Source organism: Halichoerus grypus, chromosome 12, assembly GCF_964656455.1.
Source record: "Halichoerus grypus chromosome 12, mHalGry1.hap1.1, whole genome shotgun sequence".
In the NCBI taxonomy this organism is placed as follows: Eukaryota; Metazoa; Chordata; class Mammalia; order Carnivora; family Phocidae; genus Halichoerus; species Halichoerus grypus.
This window is the reverse complement of record NC_135723.1, coordinates 74932090-74953948: the sequence shown is the minus strand read 5'-3', so window position 1 is coordinate 74953948 and position 21859 is coordinate 74932090. Positions and strand designations below refer to the sequence as shown.

Here is a 21859-nt window from a genome sequence, read left to right as displayed (position 1 = left end):
CACTGGCTTTCCGTTCAGGGCGTGCAGCATCTCTACCTGTTCTCAGGCAAGGTACCCTCACATGGGAGGGGAAAAGGTGTAAAAAAAAAAAAAAAAAAAAAAAATCCTATAGGCATCCAGGCAGATTTTTACAGAGTAAAAGTGATCAATCTCTACCCAGGTTTCTTTGAAACAGAATTCCAGAATGGAACAATATACGTAGGTAGTTGACCCAGTAATCTTACAGTCCTGAAGATGTCTTTTATGTAAGAAGTCAAAGATATTCTGATATGCAACAGCTGTAAAAAGATTACACTCCTATAGCCCTCTAAAAAAAATACATACATAAACATACACATACAAACTATACAAAGAAAAAGCTGAAGGAAGCAAAATATTTTTTTTCTTTTTTTTTTTATTTGAAGATTTTATTTAAATTCAAGGTACTTAATATATAGTGTACTATTGGTTTCAGGAGTAGAATTTAGTGATTCATCACTTACATAGAACACCCAGTGCTCATCATAATGGGTGCCCTCCTTAATGCCCATTGTTCATTTCACCCATCTCTCCATCCACCTCCCCTCCAGCAACATCCAGTTTATTCTCTCTAGTTAAGAGTCTCTTATGGTTTGCCTCCCTCTCTGTTTTTATCTTATTTTTCTTTTCCCTTCCCCTATGCTCATCTGTTTTGTTTCTTAAATTCCACATATGAGTGAAATCATACGGTATTTGTGTTTCTCTGACTGACTTACTTCACTTAGCATAATACACTGCAGTTCTACCCACATCATTGCAAATGGCAAGATTTCGTTCTTTTTGATGGCTGAGTAATATTCCAATAGTATATATATCCCACATCTTCTTTATCCATTCATCAGTCAATGGACATTTGGGCTCTTTCCATATGCCCTTTGAATCAGTGCATGTGCCCCTTCGAATCAGTATTTTTGTATCCTTTGGTCAAATACCCAGTAGTGCAGTTGGATCATAGGGTAGTTTTATTAACTTTTTGAGGAGCCTGCATACTGTTTTCCAGAGTGGCTGCACCAGTTTGCACATCCACCAACAATGTAAGAGGGTTCCCCTTTCTTCACATCCTCACCAACATCCGTTGTTTCCTGAGTTAATTTTAGCCATTCTAACTGATGTGAGGTGGTATCTCATCATGGTTTTGATTTGTATTTCCCTGATGATGAGTGATGTTGAGCATTTTTTCATGCATGTCCATGTCTAATGCCCATTTCTTAGCTGGATTATTTTTTTGGGGGGTGTTGATTTTGACAAGTTCTTTATAGATTTTGGATACTAGCCCTCTATCCAATATGTCATTTGCAAATATCTTCTCCCAATTCATAGGTTGCCTTTTAGTTTTGTTGTTTCCTTTGCTGTGCAGAAGATTTTTTATCTGGAAGAAGTCCCAGTATTTCATTTTTGCTTTTGTTTCCCTTGCCTCCAGAGACACATCTAGTAAGAAGCTGCTACGGTCAGTGTCAAAGAGGTTGCTGCCTGTGTTCTCCTCTAGGATCTTGATGGTTTCCTGTCTCACGTTTAGGTCTTTAATCCCTTTTGAGTCTATTTTTGTGTACAGTATAAGAAAGTGGTCCAGTTTCATTCTTCTGCATATCGCTGTCCAATTTTCCCAACACCATTTGTTGAAGAGACGGTCTTTTTTCCATTGGATAGTCTTTCCTGCTTTGCCAAAGATAAGTTGACCATGTAGTTGAGGGTCCATTTCTGGGTTCTCTATTCTGTTCCATTGATGTGTGTCTGTTTTTGTGCCAGTACCAGACTGTCTTGATGACTACAGCTTTGTAATAGGGCTTGAAGTCCAGAATTGTAATGCCTCCAGCTTTGTTTTTCCTTTTCAGCATTACTTTGGCTCTTCAGGGTCTTTTCGGGTTCCATAAAAATTTTAGAATTGTTGTTCTAGCTCTGAAAAATGCTGGTGTTATTTTGATAAAGATTGCATTGAATGTGTAGATTGCTTTGGGTAGTATAGATATTTTAACAATATTTTTCTTCCAGTCCATGAGCATGGAATGTTTTTCCATTTCTTTGGATCATCTTCAATTTCTTTCCTAAGTGTTCTCTGTTTTCAGAGTACAGATCTTTTACCTCTTTGGTTAGGTTTAGGTATCTTATGGTTTTTGGTGCAATTGTACATGGGATTGATTCCTTGATTTCTCTTTCTGCTGCTTTGTTATTGGTGTATAGAAATGCCACAGATTTTTGTACATTGATTTTATATCCTGCAACTTTGCTGAATTCATGTATCAATTCTAGCAATTTTTTGGTGGAGTCTTTCAGGTTTTCTCTATATAGTATCGTGTCATCTGTAAAGAGTGGAAGTTTGATTTCTTCCTTCTCAATTTGGATACCTTTTATTTCTTTTTGTTGTCTGATTGCTGAGGCTAGGAAGGGAAGCATAAATCTATTTACAGTGGTTGCTTCTCGGTGCGGACACTATCAGTGGTTTGTATTCTGCTTCTTTATGTTTTGTTGTATTTTCCAGAATACATTGAAATCACTGTAATTCAGATATCACTCAGAAGGAAAATAAACTTTGGGGAAATTCAAACTAGAGAGCATCTGCAAGAGATAATAAAGAAAAACATTTGCAAGGGACAAAATATGCTAGGAACCATGTTCCCAGCCAGCGAACTGAACTTCACTGTGGAAGATACAGGGAAGAAAGAGTATGCTTCTTCTTCTTCTTCTTTTTTTTTTTTTTTTAAGATTTTTATTTATTTGAGAGAGAGATAGAACACAAATGGGGTGAGGGGCAGAGGGATAAGCAGACTCCCTGCTGAGCGGGGAGCCCAATGCAGGACTTGATCCCAGGACCTTGAGATCATGAGCTGAGCCGAAGGCAGATGCTTAACCGACTGAGCCACCCAGGCACCCTAAAGAATATGCTTCTTAATCCAATGTCAGCTCTTCCTATAAATAAATACTATATAAAATACTATATAAGTATATAAATACTATATCTGCCAATATTTCATATTAAAATGAAAGAATTCAAGGGCCCAGTGAATACAGTTAATCCTGAAAATATTAATGTTTTCAAAGTCTGAGAACGATCAGAAAGGGAATCTCCTACTTGGGTACCACGTTTTTTTTTTTTTTCCTCTTCTTCACATTTTCACCTAAGATTTCCTCTTGGTTTATTAATAGGTCGAGCAATACCATAATGTCATTTTCCATGGCCCAGAAGGAAGCTTGCAAGACTACATAGCACATCAGCTTGCACTCTGCATGAAGGTATCTATTACTTGTGTACCCTTTCCTTTTCTCTGAAAATTTGAAAGCATGTAGAACTGATCACTGATTTCTTACCACAGCACAGACAGATGGCTGCAGGATTCACCTGTGAAATAGTGAGAGCCGAAGTGGATGCTGGTTTTTCCAAGGAACAGCTAGTAGATCTGTTCATCAGTAGTGGTAAGGCCATTCCAGCAAACTGAATTGTCGTAACTGAAGGGCATGATCTTCAGTGATGCCACTGAAAGGAAATAAGCTTCTTTCGGGGGGGTAAATTTAAGGTGACTTTTCAGTTATTCAACAGCCTTGGGATGAAAATTGGGAACCTAGATGAACACTTGTAAAAAAAAAAAAAATATATATATATATATATATATATATTTCTTGTATGTCATTGCATTTATTGCTCATCCTGTGTTTTCTTCTTCCCCCCCCCCCCCGCTTTTGTTTGTAAATCATTATCTGTTGTGAGCATACTATATAACTGGCCCCAGAGGTATACTAAGGGAGGAGGTGTGGGGAGCCACCCACCCTAGCGGGACTAAGTATTCTATCACTGATGCTGTTTAGAATTGCATGGTGGTAATAAAGAGTAGATAGATTTTTAGTAAATTAATCATAAATTCTCTACAACCAAAGCACCCCTTCTTGAAGCACCTGAGTTAAACTTCCTCCACCTAACCCTTGGCACGTGCAAGGCTAAACACATTGCACACATGAATGAGCTCACTTAATCTCCACTACAGCCCTGTGCAGGTGGGTGTCATGTCTGTTTCCAACGTGAGGAAGCTGGTACAGGGAGGTTCAGTATCTTGCCACAACTACAGAGTGGCAGAACCAGGATTAAATATGTTTATTAATATGGCTTTATCATGAATTTTCTGTCTTAGGCTCCTTAGGTTACCATACCAAGCTTCACCACAGGGGGCATTAGCATACCCTGCATAGCACAGCATGACTACCAGCTCCCACATACAACCGAAATGGACCAGACTCCAGTCTCCGAGGGCCCAAAGCCACACAGACCCCTGGGGAGAGGGTGCAAGGGGGCGCAGTTGCAAGATCAGGGATAGATGAGCTGAAACACAAATTCAAATCTTTGTGGAGGTGTTTGTCATCTTTGGAGCCACGATCAAGGGAGATGCCATGTAGCTAGGTCAGCCTTAGAAGAAGGAAGTCGAGAAATATAGTTAAGAGGCAGGCTTGAGGAGGGACTGAGGGCTCCACGGACCTAGACCCACATTTTAAGGACAGGAAAATCCCACCGGAATCGGAATGTTACTGTGGTGCGCGGGTCAGTCTGTTCAGAAACTAGTGGCAGTTAGCTGCAGAAAGCAGTTTTCTCTGCAGCTGTTACTAATGATCACTAACATTGATTAAGCTCTGACTCTGGTAGGCCCTATCGTAAACACCCTGACTTATAAACATGAAAACATTTGAAGCAGGAGGTTGGGGGACCCTGACCAAAGAACCCACAGCAAGAACACAGCCAAGCAGGACTCAGACTGCTACCAAGCCCGCCCCTCACCGCTGCCCGCCCCTCACCGCTGCCAGCCACAGCTCCTTAGGAACTCTCCTGTGCCGACACTTGTCTTCCCCCCACCCCGCCCCGGCTCTTATAACAGAAGCCCACTACATTTTTTCCAACTTTCAGTCTTGTTTCATTTTAAAGTAAGAAGCTGAAATATTTTGTTCTCACCCTGTCAGAGCAGATAGCAATTATAGACTGAATTCTGCTCTCTGCCCTAAGCTTAAGAGAGCTGAGAAAATGAGCAGTGAATCAGGTCATAAAGGATGCAGAAGTGACCAGCACAGCATTTCTAAACCTATGGGGGGGGGGGGCAGCATCTTAAGAGTTCCTCTTCCTATTTCCCAATTTGGTGAGTGGCACAAATCTCTCAGCCTCTCCCACTTGAAACTCCAGTCTTGTCAGCAGGCTTGACGACCTGAATGTCCACAGTGCCAACAGGTCACAGTAAAGGGTGGAGTGCGGAGGCCTGTCTCCATCTACGGGAGGGCGGTAGTTCTCAGCTGCGGCAGCTAGTTGCTGATGGCAGTGTAGATCCAGTGTCAAGTGCTCTTGTGACTTTTAAGAAGTCAGAAATCCCAGGGCGCCTGGGTGGCTCATTCGTTAAGCATCTGCCTTTGCCTCGGGTCATGATCCCAGGGTCCTGGGATGGAGCCCCGAGTCAAGCTCCCTTCTCAGCAGGCAGCCTGCTTCTCTCTCCCTCTCCCACTCCCCCTGCTTGTGTTCCCTCTCTAGCTGTCTCTCTCTCTCTGCCAAATAAATAAAACCTTTAAAAAAAAAAAGTCAGAAACCCCTTTTTATGTGAAAATGTAGGATTTTCTTCTTTCAGTGTTGTCAGTTATTTCCATTTTTAAAGCCATATGAGGACCAGATAGCACTCCCAGATCCTCTCATTCATGGACCCCTTGTCTTTGTCCCACATAGTCCATAGGCACGTCCTGCCAGATGGATCCCAGCATGCCTTTTTCATCCATCCCATTGGTACCATCCTACCTTATGCCCCCTTCCCTACATCTCATCTACTTTCCTATAAATGGCTGCTCGTCTACTGCTTCTCCTTCTCTAACATCCTTCACAGGTAGTCAGACCCTTAGTTAAAAGCCGTCTGATTCCTGCCCCACACATCCCTCTATCGCCCACTGAACTAAGTCAGTGCCATGCAAGGCCTTCCATTCAAGGACGTTAATCCACCTGATTGGCTTATCTGACCCTTTATTTTTTAAATTGAGATTTATTGAGATATACTATTGTGTGAGTTTAAGGTGTACAGCATGTTGATTTGATATACTTCCATATTGTAAAATAATTACTGTAACATTAGCTAGTACCTCTATTCACACAATTAAAATATCTTTGGTGGTGAGAACATTTATGATCTACTTTCTTAGTAACCTTCAAGTATGTAATACAATGTTGCTAACTGTAGTCACCCTGCAGTACATAAGATCCCCAGAACTTACTCATCTTATAACTGAAATTGTGTATCCTTTGATATCTCCCCATTTCCTTCACCCATGCCCCAAGTCACTGCCAACCACCATTTTACTGTTTGCATAGGCTTGGCTTTTTTACATTCCACATATAAGTGATGTCATACAGTATTTGTCTTTCTCTGTCTGACTTAATTCTCTTAGTGTAATGCCCTCATGGTGCACCGTGTTGTTGAAAATGGCAAGATTTTCTTCTTTCTCACTGAGTGAAGAATAATCCATTCTGTATATATACCACATTTTCTTTATCCATTCATCTGTTGACGGACACTTAGGTTCTTTCCATATATTGGCTATTGTGAATAATGAGGCAGTGAATATGGGAGTGCAGATTACTCTTGGAGATCCTGATTTCATTTCCTTTGGCTATAGACCCAGAAGTGGGATTGCTGGACCATGTGATATTTTGAATTTTTTGAGGAACCTCCATACTATTTTCCATAGTATGGAAATGCACCAATTTACATTCCCACCATCAGTGCTCAAGGGTTCCCTTTCCTCCACAACCTTGCCAGAACTTGTTATCTATTGCCTTTCTGATGATAGCCATTCTGACTGGTGTAAGGTGATATCTCATTGTGGTTTTGTTTTACATTTCCCTGATCATTAGTGATGTAATGTATCTTTTCATGGACTTGTTGGCCATTCGTATGTCTACTTTAGAATGTCTGACCCTTTTAAAATAGATGTCTGTGCTCCAACAGAATATGTGATTTCTTCTTTATGTGTCCTTTGCTTTTCTACTCTCTGAGTCTTCATTCATGCTGCAGCTCTCATTGAGAATGAGAGAGAAAACACACAACCTCCCCCCTACACACATACACTGTGACTACCAACATGGCCAGTGCTTTGCAAGATATTATGTTGTACAGTACTGAATAAAACAGACATGCTTTTTGCCCTTTTGGAAACTACAGAAAAAGCCCCTGTTAAAATGCTCTAAGGACACCTCAAATGAAGGCTTCTCTGATCCCTCCAGATAGGACTTCTCCCTCTAGTGAACATCAGTAGATTTTGTTTATAACTGTGTCCCACCTAACTGTAGGTCAAGGCGGTGAGGGTATTATTTGAGCTTTGGCCTTGGCCCACACACACGGTGGGCTCCTTGAAGGCTAGTACTGTACCTTATTCTTCTATTTTGCCTGGTACACTGATAGCTAATAATTATTGGCTGATGAGTGGGTGAATCTCCTGATAGAAGAAGTAGCACAGGCAAAGACAAAGGGAATGCTAGTCATACGTCATCTTCAGGTGTCTGCAAGTGGAAGAGCCCTCTTAGAGTGGATGTAGGAAGAGGTAAGATGAGAGAGCGCAAAAGTTGATAGTGAAGTAGGTGATGATAAGGCATAAAGATAGACTGATTTGGAGTTTAAAAATGAAGTTTTTGAACAGAATGAAGCCAAAAAATAATCTCCATTTTAACCACCCTCATATGTAGAAGTGATGTATCACCTTTAAATGGGACAAGGTGTTATTCTCTATTCAGCTCAGTAACTTATAATTATCAAATATCTTTTTTCTCTTTTTAATAACAAAAGTAAGATACAAATGCAGGTTTGTCTGCTAAGGCCTTTTTTAAAAAAAAATATTTATTTATTTAGAGCATGAACGAGGGGGAGGGGCCGAGGGAGAGGGAAAAGCAGATCCTTGGCTGAGCAGGGAGCCCGATGCGGGGCTCGATCCCAGGACCCCGGGATCATGACCTGAGTCAAAGGCAGACGCTTAACCGACTGAGCCACCCAGGCGCCCCTCATCTGCTAAGACCTTGAATGCAGTGGCCTGAGGTAGGCACCTGAGCGTTGCCATACATTCCTCAGTTTGCCTGGTCCTCTGGGCCACGTCAACCCTGAGTTCTGCTGAATCTGGTCCCTGAATCTCGTCTCCGCCTCCCACATTCTTCCCCCCTCCACCTGTTGTTTCTTGCTCAGGGACTGTGGAGGTCTCATCTCTGACCCTTCTTATTTTTTTTTTTTTAAAGATTTTATTTATTTGATGGAGAGAGACACAGCGAGAGAGGGAACACAAGCAGGGGGAGTGGGAGTGGGAGAGGGAGAAGCAGGCTTCCCGCCGAGCAGGGAGCCCGATGCGGGGCTCGATCCCAGGACCATGGGACCATGACCTGAGCCAAAGGCAGACTCTTAACGACTGAGCCACCCAGGCGCCCTGACCCTTCTTATTCCCTCTGGTCAGCCCCTCACAGGGATCATTCTACAACACAGAGCTGCTCTTGTCATTTCCCTGCTGTTCTGCTCGAGTGGCTGCAGGACAAACACGTTCTCTGAATGGGTGTGGAGGAGCTTATGGTCTGGCCCCCGATCTTCCCTTGCTGCTATCCATCCTCATCTCCTAAAACTCTGTGCATTATGCCCATCATTTCCTCCCTAGGATCCACTGCTCTTGACTGGTGCCCAGTGGAGGGATCACAGAGAGAGTGCACGTTAGGCAGAGTAGATGGGGACCCAGGGTTTTGAGCAGGGCAGGGTAATGTCGTGTGAGCCGAAGGGAAAGCGGCATTGATGGGTGTGCTGTTACTTCTTTTGCAGTGCAGAAAGCACACAACGGGGAATGTTTTTTGGTCAAGAGTGGTGGGAAAGGGCGGAGAGTAGAGGAGGCAGAAGTCTGGATGAGAGGGAGAAGGTGTTCCTAGGCTCTCCCACTGCGGTTTTTAGAATGATGAGGAAATAGGAGTTATCTGTCGGTTTTTCTCTTGCATTTGTTTTTACTAAGAAATTAAATTGATCAAACTATATTACTGTAAGTGAGGAATACACTGATTTGTAAGGAATACATTTATTCCTGACTTCTAAGCTTATTTTCTCTACAGGAAGAGATTTAAATGACTTGGATGAGGCTGGGCTAGGATGTTGAACTTTAATCTTCCGCTGTGCACAGCACATATATTACCTTATTGGCTCCTCTCTCTGACTGCAGATGAAAGCCAGCAAAGAGAGTCACAGAGAATGAATAAAAGAAATACATGAGCAAACTATAAGAAGGAAGAGTAGCAGATGTATTTTAAATAATTGGATTTAAGGGGCGCCTGGGTGATGCAGTCGGTTAAACATCTGATTCTTGATTTTGGCTCAGGTCATGATCTCAAAGGTTGTGAGATGGAGCCCTGCATTGGGCTCTGCGCCCTGCTTAAGATTCTCTTTCTCCCTCTCCTTCTGCCCCTCCCCCCTGCTTGCACTCTGTATTGCTCTCTCTCTCTCTCTCAAAAAAAAAAAAAATCTAAAACTTATATGGAGATTAAAATAAAATGGTTCCCATGAAGAAAAGAATGTAGAACAGAAGAACACATTTAAAAGAAAAAAAGACCTAGCACTAATGTGACCAAGGGTTATTTTGTGTTTATTTTAAAATAATGCCTTCCAAAAAAAAATGAAATTAAGAAAAATAACATCTTCCTTTTCATATTGCCTTTTGTGAGAGTCACAGCATATGGCTCTGTTTGGTAAAAAGGGTGTGAATGTGTATTAGAATTGGATCAAATTTTGCCTCAGTGTAAGTAAGGTATGTTGTTAGATCAGCAAGACAGATACTTTTTAAAATTACATGTGACAGTAAGTAGTAAAAAAAAATTTTTTTTTTAACACCAGATTGGTATTTTAAAGTAACACTTTGAATTCTTGAGAGAACTTTCCTTTTTGGAAGTAATAAAGATAGAATTACCATAATAATAGTAGGAGAATATGGTCATTGGAGTCCACATAACTTTGTTCACCTCCTTGGACCCTGCATTACTTGAGGCTCTTGGAAGGTTTGTCCCTTGCTTCTCATCTGGACTCAGAGCATTATCCCTGCAGAGCCTTGTTTTAGTGGACTGTGAAAGACAGGCTGTTTTCCATTCTAACGGGGAGATTATGGACTTGTCACTTTAGACACAAAGGAGTTTGGATTTAACTATAAATGTAATAGGTTAATTATTTTTAACCCAACAAGTGTTGTTCTAGAACTGACTCTCCAGAACTTTTAAGTACAAGGGCATACAGAACTGGACTGTAGCCCCGAGCCTTGCCACGAAATATCTGATTAGGATCACCAATCTGCAGGAGAGGAGCGGGGCTGACACAGCCTATGAAGTTGGAAGAAGAAAGGACAAAAAGAGTAGAATCATTTCAGAAATAGAGCTTTGCGGTAGCATAAGGCAAAGGAATCTAAATGGCTGACTTTCTGGCAACAGGTTAAAAGAAATCTTCAGCTATAGCATGGGGTGGGTGGCCTCCTTTCATCTCTGTGGAACCTGATCGGAGTCTGGCTAATCCTTCAAACTGGAAACTTCCTGCTCCTGGGGTTGGTTAGACCTGAAACTCTGCTCTACAATCCGAAGGAGACACATGCTCTTTTGCAAATAAAATTTACCTTTGAACAAATCTATTTAAAGATGTTGAACTTAAGTAGTTAGAGAAGTCGGTGTGACTGAAAAAATAAGGTCATGAGACTAGCAGTGTTGAAGACAAAGCTTTTTATCAGAGAAACCCAGTCTCTTTGACCCTGGGTCAGTCCGTCATGGGACACCAGGATAAACTAAGATGAGGTGGAACCCCAACCCCTTTTTGTCTAGGGCACAGGTTATCCATTTAATGGGCAATTACTTGATTAGCCATACAGCCCCTGCTTGTGGACCCACGAGAATGTTAAGCAGTTTCCAAAAGCTCTCCGGCCCTTCTGTGAACGCATTCATTTTATCTCCAGCCTGAATTCTCCCTGGCTGCTCCCATGCTCGGGTCTCACCACCTGCTGGACATCTCCCGACAGGATGCCTCCTCAAATCCACGAGACCTGACCCATCACCCCCACCCACGCCCCACGTGTGCTCTTGCTCACGAGCGCTCTGCCTCGCTGAACTGCACAGCCCCTTCTCCAGTGGGAACGCCAGAGCTGTCTCTGACATTTCCTCTCTGCACCTCTCTCAAGTCAGTCAGCCCCTCAGCCCTGCTGACTCCATCTCAGACAGCTTTGTTTGGTACCTTGGCCCTGGACGAGGCTCCCGTTACCTCTTGCACTCACCTCAGCAATCAGAGCCTCTAAGTGTGTTTCCCGTTTCTTTCCTCTCGAGGCCATCTTTGCACCAGAGTGAGATTTCAATGTGGGAATCCAATCCTGTTTATCCCCCTCCTTAGAGACTGCCAGGGCTTCCCAGAGCTGGTGGTTTCTCCCTCCCAACACGACATTCTAGATCTTCCACTTGTCATTTGTGGCCTCGTTCTGAGGCTGCATATCAAGTCTCACCCCAGACTGCATGCAAAATGCCAATCGCCCAGCCCAGACCAGTGAAGTCAGAACATCTCGGGATGGATCCCAGGGGATGGTTCCCTGCAGCCCGGGGCTGGGGGGGTGGGGCGCGGGAGGAGGACATGCCAGAACTGTGGCTGCTTGATTGCATTCCACTGATGTGACTGCATCCCAGGCTTTCAGCCAGCCCCGACTGGAGGTGTGTCTCAGCTTTGAGCTCACCATCCTTCACTCTTGAAGCTATTCTGACCTTGACCTGATGCCTTAGTCCCTTGAAGGACTGAGCCCTGCCCAGCCTCCATTCTCTGCCAATGCCATCTCTTACAACTGGAAGGCCTTCTCCTGACCTGTCTACCTATCAAGATGCTATTCCTTGAAACAGGTACATTTTAAAATGCCACATCCCCCAGTTAGAATCGGTCCCCTCTGGTATGCCACAGCACTTAGCATAGGCATACAGCAAGGGGGCAATGGATGAACAGTTGTTGAAATGCAGATACATGTTCCTATAGAGAGATTCTGGCTGCACGCAGCAGCTTCAGGTCCCCCGGAGCCAGCCGTACCCTCAACACAAATCCAGGAAAAACTGGAGACCGTTAGTCCTTGGTTATAGGAAAGCACATACATATACCATTCAACCTGCTCTGGTTTTTATCACTAGGTAGAAAAGGTTTGTTTATCGCTGTTGTTTTAATGAACTATAGATGTATCATACTTCCACAAGGCATGTATTTCTGAAAGAACATTTGAATGCTGAGCAGCACAGATTTTTAGCACTTTTTACTGAATCGCTGTGTTGAAGGGGATTGGGCACACAGCAGACAGTAGTGTTAACAGCCCCCACAAAACAACGAAATTGAAAGGTGGCTGTTACTGTCTCTGGTTTTCTAGTTGTAAAGCTTCATAGTGTGCAGAAAAGCTATTTCAGTCTCAGAAGAGATTCATTTACAAAATGTTCAAGGAGTTCTTTTGAAAGTGAAAATGCATTTGTCTAGACTAACAAGGGGGACTAGATTATAATCTATTATGAATATTTGTGAAAATGAAATATTTGATAAAATTACTCTCAAGTATTTTAAATTTATCTCCTTTTCTTAAGGTTAATTTGGCTAAGACTGAGGCATCTTAGAATCTTAAAAAGTGATTTTAATTTTTGATTAATTCACTGGTATGCAGGAAGTAGTATATATGTTTTAACTACAGTATTAACATTTGAGCGCTTAGTAGGTGCGAAGCACTGTTTCAAGTACATTCTGTCTGTGGACTTACTCGTTTCCTACATATTACCATAATCTTCCATTTACTCTCCATCTTTCATTTTGGGTCGGTATGCAGTTTAGTGCCCCCTTCTTCAGTAGGAGGTCCACGAAGGCAAGATTCAGAAGTCCTGGGGCACCCGGCTGGCTCTGTCGATTAAGGGTCCAACTCCTGATTTCAGCTCAGGTCATGATCTCAGGGTCCTGGGATGGAGGCCCGCGTTGGGCTCCGTGCTCAGCATGGAGTCTGCCTGAGGATTCTCTCTCCCTCTCCCTCGGCCCCTCTCCCCACTTCCTGTGGGCATGGGCATGCACACACCTGCTCTCTCTCTCACAAATAAATAAATCTTAAAAAAAAAAAATCACGACAACAGTCATGAAACCCTAGTCAAACCACTTTAACCTCTGTGAGGTCTTTACGTAAAGTGAAAGGATGGATCAGCTTCTTTCTCTGAGGTCCTTATCTCCATAATTTTACGAATATTTCACAAATGTGTAATTTAAAGGTCATTTAAGCATTTCTGACCTTTTGTATTATGAAATATACCTCCGTGAAATACATACTACCTATATTTATAGATTAATGAATAATGCTAAATAAAATAACCATTTAGGTACCACCAGGCCAAGAAATAGATTATATCCGCCTTCCAGAATGTGGCCTTGTGCCCCATCTCCGTTCACAAACTTTGACTTCTAGAGGTAACCATTAGTCCATCTTCTGTGATAACCATTTCTTTGCTTTTCTTTATCATTTTACTACCTTTAAATCTCTTTACTATCTTTACTCCCTTAAATAGTACTGCCCGTGTTTGAACTTGACCTGGTGAAACCATATTATATATATCCTTTTGTGATTTGCTTCTTACTATATTGTTTTGACAGTCCTGCATGTTGATGCTTGTTGTCGTTTGTTCACTGTCCTCTCCCGTCTGTGGATCCATTCTGCTGTCAGTGGGAATTGGGGTTGGTCCTAACTGGGATCTGTTGTGAAACTAGTAGTGGATCATTGTGTACACTTCCAACTGTATTAAACAATGCCAAACTCGAGTCCTCCTCCGTCAGCAATTAAAGAGCATTCTGATTATGTCACATCTTCGCTAACACTTTCTATCTTCAGACTTTGATTTTTAACCAGCTCATAGGGGTTTTTGTAAAAGCTTTAATCACTGTTTTGTTTCTGACCACAGCTTGTCTCATCCCCGTGAAACAGTCTCCCGTGAACAAGAAAGTCATTATCATCTTAGAGAATTTGGAAAAATCTTCATTGTCTGAGTTACTGGGGGACTTTCTGGCACCTTTGGAAAACCGCAGCACCGAAAGCCCCTGGACTTTGCAAAAAGGTAAAGAGAGTGGCAAGAGCCTGACCAGAGTAGGAGTTGTCCTTCATGTCCCTCTTTCTTAGGCTCGTTGGACTTCGCGTTTGTCTCTTCGTATGGCGTGTTGAGGTTGGGCCGTTGCTTTTGGTTTGTTTTAGGAAATGGACCGTCTGAATGTTACTACTTTCACGAGAACTGCTTTCTGATGGGAACCGTTACCAAGGCCTGCCTGCAGGGCGCCGACTTGCTGGTGCAGCAGCATTTCCGCTGGGTTCAGCTGCGGTGGGACAGCGAGCCCATGCAGGGACTGCTGCGGAGGTTCTTACGGAGGAAAGCAGTCAGTAAGGTAACGAAGGCAGCCTCTTGCCAGGGGGAGGGGCGGGAGCGTCAGGGGCCCCGGGCCGGAGTTCTACCACGAAGGCAGCCTCTTGCCAGGGGGAGGGGCGGGAGCGTCAGGGGCCCCGGGCCGGAGTTCTACCACTGCTGACCGTGCAGCCTCTTGCAAGGGCAACTTTTAGATAACCCAGAGTTAAAGAAGATGACGCATATAAAGCCTGCAACAGTTTCTGGACTATGTTAAGTATTAAAAAAGAAAGAAAGAAAAGCAAATAGGTTTTACTCCTGTAATTAAGTGTTCTTGACGAGGAGTCTCTCCAGGTTCTAAATGCTATAGAAGGCTATCTCAGAAAACTAAACACTCGTTTCAGGAATGGCTACTGCTTTCTCAGGGCCTTCAAAACCTTATCCATCCACTCAAGCTGGTTTTAACGTATGACTGACACTGCGCCAGAGTAAATATTAAAAAGTCACATGGAAGATTAAAGTTCCCTAGCTTTTGACACGTTTTCAAGCGTGATTATAACTCCTGGCGATTATTTTGGAATAAAATATTCTGTATCCTCCCAAACAACACAATTATCGCTGACCAAACCTCATACATTGCTATTTAATTAATATTCTTAAGTCAAGCTAGGATCTGAGTGTCGAGATTGACTGGAAACATTAGAGCTTGAGTTAGTTAAGACTTTGTCCCTTAATCCAGCACCACGGGCCACATTTGGAGGGGGCAGTGTCTTCTGTCGCCATATTTTAAGCTGTAAAGAGCACAACACCCACTAGGCCACCTACTTCACAAAAAGGCATTTTTTCCCTCACATAACCAGTGTCGTGTGGTAGGTGTTGCTGACATCTGTTCACTGCCGTGATGTCAGGTCCTGGGTCTGGGGGAAGTCTCCTGAGCTCCCCTCAAGATTGCAGGATGTCAGCAGGGCCTCAGGCACCACACCCACACCCAAGCATGTCAAAGGGGGGACCCTGGCTGCTACTACAGGGGAAAGGGAGCTTAGGCCTTCTCAATCTCCTTATCAGGGAGGAAAACATCTTTTTCTGAAACGTCTGGAAACAGAAGACTTTTCCTGTTTCATTAATCAGAACTGGTTTTGTGCCCACCCTATTGCCCCAGATCGTGGCTAGACTTACCTTCCCAAGACGGAAGCTCTCCCCCAAGTACTTGAACAAAATTCTTTGTGCGTGCGTTTGTGGGTGGGGGATCAGGGGAGGAGAGTGGGGAGAAATATGGAGTGGGAATGGTTTTGGTAATTCAGTAAACTATGCTTGCCACTAGTGCTGGGAGTTAGTATCTGAAATTCCTAATTTAATCAGAGAAATCATCTACCCCAAGCTCTGTTAAAATCCACTGGCTGGTAATAAATACATGCTTTTGACCAAAGCTAGGCCATCATATCATGTCCACCAGTAGGAAGAAAAGTGAGGTAATGACAGTCATAGGTGTGTAGCTTTGCAAATTACTGATGCTTCCATTAATGTTATCATTAATATTTAAATTTCTTTGCCAAAAAAAATTCACATAAATAATCACAAAAGATACTAGTTTTTTTTCCTTAAAAACTTTTTTTTTTTTTAAAGAGCAGTTTTAGGTTACATTAAAAATGAGAGGAAGGTACCCAGATTTCCCACATACCCCTTGCTTCCATACATGCCTAGTGTCTAGCACTCATCAGAATGGTACATTTTTTTTCACCAAGGATGAACCTACATTGATAAATCATAATCACCCGAAGTCCATAGTTTACCTAAGGGAAAAATATGGAAGGCCTCATGAATTTGCATGTTATCCTCTGAAAAGTCCCAGTTTTATTCTGTAGATGTGGCACTATTTCAGGTAAAATGGACCTCCCCCACATCCAGCTCACTGGTACACATAGTTTGTAAAGGATTTATTTTACTTCCACACTGTGTTTGAGAATGGGAATGTGGGGTGTGCTGTGAAGAATAGGAAGGGGGAGGGATAATGCCTTTCACTTACCAAGAGTCACTTCAAGTAGCTTAATAAAACAGATTCCTTGGGTACGTATGCAATGGGAATGAATGACTCCTGCAAAACCTCAGAAATCTTGTAACTGTTTAACAGAACCAAATCTTTGGGGAGGGGGTACTTAGACATACACCGGCCCTTGATCACAATTTCTTCCTCCAATTCCTGAAAGGAATATAAGTCAAGAGGCCTTTCAGGACAATACCAGGCATCCTACTGGTATTTAATAAACAATAATTGTAATTTTATTAAGAAGAAGTAAATATTCAACTATCATTAATTGTAGTACATGATCTTACTCTTGCAGGAAGAGTATCAGAGAAATACAACTATTCCTCTTTTGAAGAGAAGGGAAATTGTAAGAGCCCCCAAGGCTTTATGTAACACAGTAAGACCGTTTTAACAGAGCTGCTAGGATCGCTGAACCACTCTTTCATTTTGACTTGGCCAAATTATATCCCTTCAAGTAGGACATACCCATATTCATAAACTATCCCCAGTCTTAATATCATAATAACTTGGTAAAACCAAGATTTGTAGGAATCCCTTTCTTCTAAAGCACTGAGTTAACTGCTGTATCTGACTTCTAAATAATTGAAGGATATTTCTCCTAATACTAAGAAATCTTTGTCCTTTTGTGAAGCCTCTATACTAAAAAAAAAAGGGACTTGATTTTGTAGAACATAATTCTAAAAAGAACTGCTACCATCAAACCATGTATATTACATACTATTATTTAAAATTTGCATGTTTAAAAATTTCAAAACAAATTTCTTTATGTCAGCAGAGTTCTGTACATTTTGATGAAGTTAGCATTCTAGTTGAGACCTTCCTCCTAAGGAAATTAAAATTAATACAAAGTGAACATGCCACAGATCTAGATGGACCATCTTGTCTCTTAACCAAATATTGTTTCATGAAATCAAAATCCTTTTTTAACACCTACTTACTATGTGCAAGGCCCTGTGAAGTACTCTGTATGCATGTGGATAATAATTTCTACCAGAACTGATAGTTAAGAATTTGTGTAAGGTTTCCTAGTCTTCTTACTGCTCTTTTGTGTCTGAACGCTTTCATTTCACGTAACAAGCTACAGATCTGTATCTCATGGAACACACATAATAGTATTAGCTGTCCCTCCTTCACCCACCTCAAGTGGATCAGATTCAGCTATGTTTTTGTTTTACAGTTTTAAATGTTTGTATTTCTCATTTTTGAACTGTTAAAAGAAGCACTGTTCTAAGCCAAGCCCCACGTCCGGCCTCTCTGTCTCTGTAGTTCAGAGGTCAGGTGCCCTCCCCCTGTGATCCCGTGTGCAAGACCGTCGACTGGGCCCTGGCCGTCTGGCGCCAGCTCAACTCCTGCCTGGCCCGCTTGGGCACACCTGAAGCACTTCTCGGGCCAAAGTATTTCCTGTCTTGTCCTGTAGTCCCAGGACATGCCCAAGCGACAGTGAAGTAAGTGTTATTTCTCCTTACTTACCTATTTAAAATAGAGCCATGGCCGAGGAGCTCTGCACTTCCCATCCGAGGACGACCGTGACTCATCTGTTGCTAAGTAGCTCCTAAGGAAACTTTTTACTGAGAACTAGTAAGTAGCAGTTTCCAGTTGTTACAAAAGTCTCCTCAAAGTCCTGTTCAACATACAGTGCGGTGTCTCCTGGGAAAGGCCTACATGAGAAATTCATCGAGGATCTTATAACCAAAAACGGAAGCTTACATTCTGTTGATGAATTAAAAAGCTTCCTCCTTGGGGCGCCTGGATGGCTCAGTTGGTTAAGTGTCCAACTCTTGATTTCAGCTCGGGTCATGAGCTCGAACCCCGTGTGCTGGGCGTGGAGCCTGCTTAAGATTCTTTTTCCCTCTGCCCCTCCCCCCACTCTCTTTCTCTCTCTCTCTCTCTCTCAAAAAAAGAAAAAGAAAAAGCTTCCTCCTTTATTAATGATACTTAAATACTATGTTTTCCTTTGTAACAGCTTATGAGAATAGACATATTAACAATAAAGTTAATGAAATAGAAAATCAAGAGGAAGAAATGTATCACCATCCAGCTTAGTAAGGTTCTGTGATTAACTGTTAGCATCGATTCTGTACTTTCTGGCATCCTGGGCAGAAATCCATTTTGGAAAGCAGGGCATACAAATAATCTATCTTCTCTATTGTAACAAATGGTCAATTTCAAAACAGCTAATTGGGGGAAAGGAAGAATTACAATAATAAAATGTATATAGCGTTTTCTTGCTGAAGAGCAGAAATATATTTATTCATGTAATCACCTCTTTTTTCATCAGTATTACAATTAACTTTAAGCCTTCTTCACATCCAGAGTCTCAAGATTCTTAGGAGCTAATCTGGGCCTTGCCTATCATTGCCAACAACTACAGGGACTCTGCTGTGAGATGCAAACGCTACTTGCAAGCTAGCAAGTTCGGCTGCCGCAAGCGCGTGACGCCGGGTCAGAAGCTGAGGACTCCAGCCCTGAGCGCAGCCCCAGCCTGTGCCTCACCCACGCAGTGGCTCTCCCTGCGCCTCAGGCCCCGGGGGGGTGACGGACAGTGGCCCATGGATCCCAGCTGCCGAACTCGGAGCTTGAGAATCCCCCAGGCTCCTAAAGGGGGCTGCTGGCAAATCTGCCCACCTTTTGCCCTGGAAGGAAGTACCACTTTCATTATCCTAGTAAGGAAAACAAATCTGCCTTCTCCAGAGGGAGACATTGTCTCTCTCTTCCAAGGCTGTTTGCATTACTAACTAACATCCTTGAAAAGAGAGCCAAGAAGTGGACACTCGATGTGCAGACGTGCCATGGAGGATTGTCTCCCAACAGCTGTGTTCAGGAAGCACTACTTTTTTTTTAAACCAAAGCTTACCATCTTTACCCCTTAATACCTTTAGGAGTGCTTGCGCAGGTCTGACACATGGTACAGAACACCAGATTTTTGTCTTTATTCCGCTCTTACAGTTTTTTTTTTTTCTCTTGAATTACATATCATTAGACATTAACAGAGAAGCTTAATATACCGATGCTTGATACCTGGGCAAAAGTTTTAAGTCTTGAAAGGCTTACACCAATATCTAATAGCTTTGAAAACTTCATTATACTGGGAGATGTGGTTTAGCTTCTACAGCCTTGAAACAAGTGTTTTTTTAATGTTGCAACAAAGGAATTGCAATTGCTGTTGGATGCCCCAACCTTGGGTAAAGTCCCACTGCTACAGCTATTACTACAAAGAGTCCACCTGGGGAGACAGCTGGTGACCCCATCCCCGCTCTCCAGAGCTAAGCCCACCCACGTGCAAACACTGAGCCTTTGCCTTGGGGTGGAGAGATTTAATTTGCCACTGAGTACAAGATCTACCCCAATTTCAGAAATATTAAAATATATGTATCTTATTAAGGACATATGGCAAATAAGTTTAAGCTATTTAGACATCGATTTCCAGGAAATCTTTTTTCTAGACTTCCGCCTGCAAATTTACTTTCCCTTCCATGTATTTTATTTATGCATTCATTCAACACACACTTAAGCATTGATTCCTGCTCTCAATGATCTTAGAAGGTAAAAGGAAAGAGACATGTGAACACTGTCATTTGCAAAACATTGTATTTTTGAGGCAAAGTCAAATATCTTTGATATTGGATAATTTCACTTTTTTAAAAAATAATTTATTTGAAAGAGAGAGTACAAGCAGGGGGAGCAGCAGAGGGAGAGGGAAAAGGAAAGGCAAACTCCCTGCTGAGCAGGGAGCCTGATGCAGGGCTCGATCCTGAGACCCAGGGATCACCACCTGAGCCAAAGGCAGCCGCCTGACTGACTGAGCCACCCAGGTGCCCCAATTTCACTTATTTCAAAACCACCTAGGAAAATTAGCATATCTGTAGAAATACTTAATGTTTTTTTCCATGCTCTTCAAACCCGTCCTTCGTGGTGTGGTGTGTAATCTGTGACCGGACCTCACTGCCAACTGCCCTTCTCTTGCAAGGTGGATGGCTAAGCTGTGGAATGCTATCATTGCACCCAGAGTTCAAGAAGCAATATTGTCAAGAGCCTCCGTGAGAAGACAGCCGGGCCTGGGGCTGATAACTGCTCGAAACCACCCGAGCCAAGGACAGCAGGCTGTGGTTAAAGCTGCTCTCAGCATCTTGCTCAATAAAGCTGTGCTGCATGGCTGTCCCCTCCAGAGAGCAGGTATGCAGGTTGGTGCTGGGAGGGGAGGGGAGGAAATTCACTCTTACATAATATTTGTTTGGATTCATTATAAGGGAGCTCTTCTTTCTCTCTTCGGAAGTAAAGAAATTATCTCGACCTTAATGTACATTTGACACCACTGTCCCAGAACTTTTAAAAATTTTTTTTAGTCTTCCCTCCTAAAAATTTTATTTAAATTCAATTAACAGATAATGTATTATTAGTTTCAGATGTAGAGTTCAGTGATTCATCAGTCTTACGTAACACCCAGTGCTCATGACATCAAATGCCCTCCTTAATGTCCATCACCCAGTTACCCCCACCTCCTTGCCCTCCAGCAACTCTGTTTGTTTCCTATGATTAAGAGTCTCTTATGGTTTGTCTGATTTCATCTTTTATTTTTTCCTCTCTTCCCCTATGATCCTCTGTTTTGTTTCTTAAATTCCACACAGAAGTAAGATCATATGAGAACTCTCTAAATTATTGGCTCAGTAATTCCAGATCTCCAAGTAAAATTTGCTGGGTCACAACATCCCTGCTTGGGTATTAAGCACAGCCATGATTTCGAAGAATATTTCTTGGAGAACTGCAATTGTTATATTTTACTTGACTATGAAACGCAGGCTCACTGCCTTCTTTTTGGGAAAACATGATTTGTGTTGTTTCAGAGCTGGACCAGCACACAGCTGATTTCAAAGGAGGAGGTTTCCCATTATCTATAGTCTCAAGTTACAACAGTTGTAGCAAAAAGAAAGGAGAGAGTGGTGCCTGGAGAAAAGTGAGCACCAGTCCTCGCAAGAAGTCTGGCCGCTTTTCTCCTCCGTCCTGGAGTAAGCTGGGCCTGAGCGAGGAAGGTAAGTGAGGTGGCCATGCTGCCTGGAGGCACGTGGGCACTCCGGCTCTGCTTTCGGAGTGTGAGTGTGTTTTTACTTTTCTCACTATGCATTCAACAAAGTTGAGGTTTTCAATGCATATTCTCAGGGAATGAACAGGGGGTAGTAGGTACATTTCCAAAAATATCTGGGAGGAAATAATTGTTTGTTTGTGGCATCCACCATTCAATCTATGTAATACAACAGTTGTACTTAGGCCAAGTTTTCTCCTTTTCTGTGTCATCTCTCAGCCAACCTTAAATTTTTTAAAGTATGTATAGAGATACATTTCATACCAGTTTAAGGCCTTCGTGAATCAATCAGTTTTACACATTTCTTTCTCCTATATTGTGTCAGCTTCTAGTCTACACACTGGAAAGAGAGCAAACACAA

At 42.5% G+C, this 21859-nt stretch overlaps 1 protein-coding gene across 4 annotated transcripts in view; it reads left to right on the top strand.

Annotated features, from left to right (window-relative positions):
• The window catches only part of CTTNBP2 (cortactin binding protein 2), a 150688-nt gene that overhangs the window by 118775 nt on the left and 10054 nt on the right, over positions 1 to 21859 (top strand). For all 4 annotated transcript variants that reach the window (XM_078059495.1, XM_036077138.2, XM_036077140.2 and 1 more), the window contains 7 exons: positions 3160 to 3246; positions 3327 to 3426; positions 13946 to 14098; positions 14233 to 14420; positions 17688 to 17866; positions 20389 to 20594; positions 21263 to 21448. In XM_078059495.1, the coding sequence (XP_077915621.1) occupies positions 3160 to 3246; positions 3327 to 3426; positions 13946 to 14098; positions 14233 to 14420; positions 17688 to 17866; positions 20389 to 20594; positions 21263 to 21448 (1099 nt within the window). The remainder of the gene's footprint in view (positions 1 to 3159; positions 3247 to 3326; positions 3427 to 13945; positions 14099 to 14232; positions 14421 to 17687; positions 17867 to 20388; positions 20595 to 21262; positions 21449 to 21859) is intronic.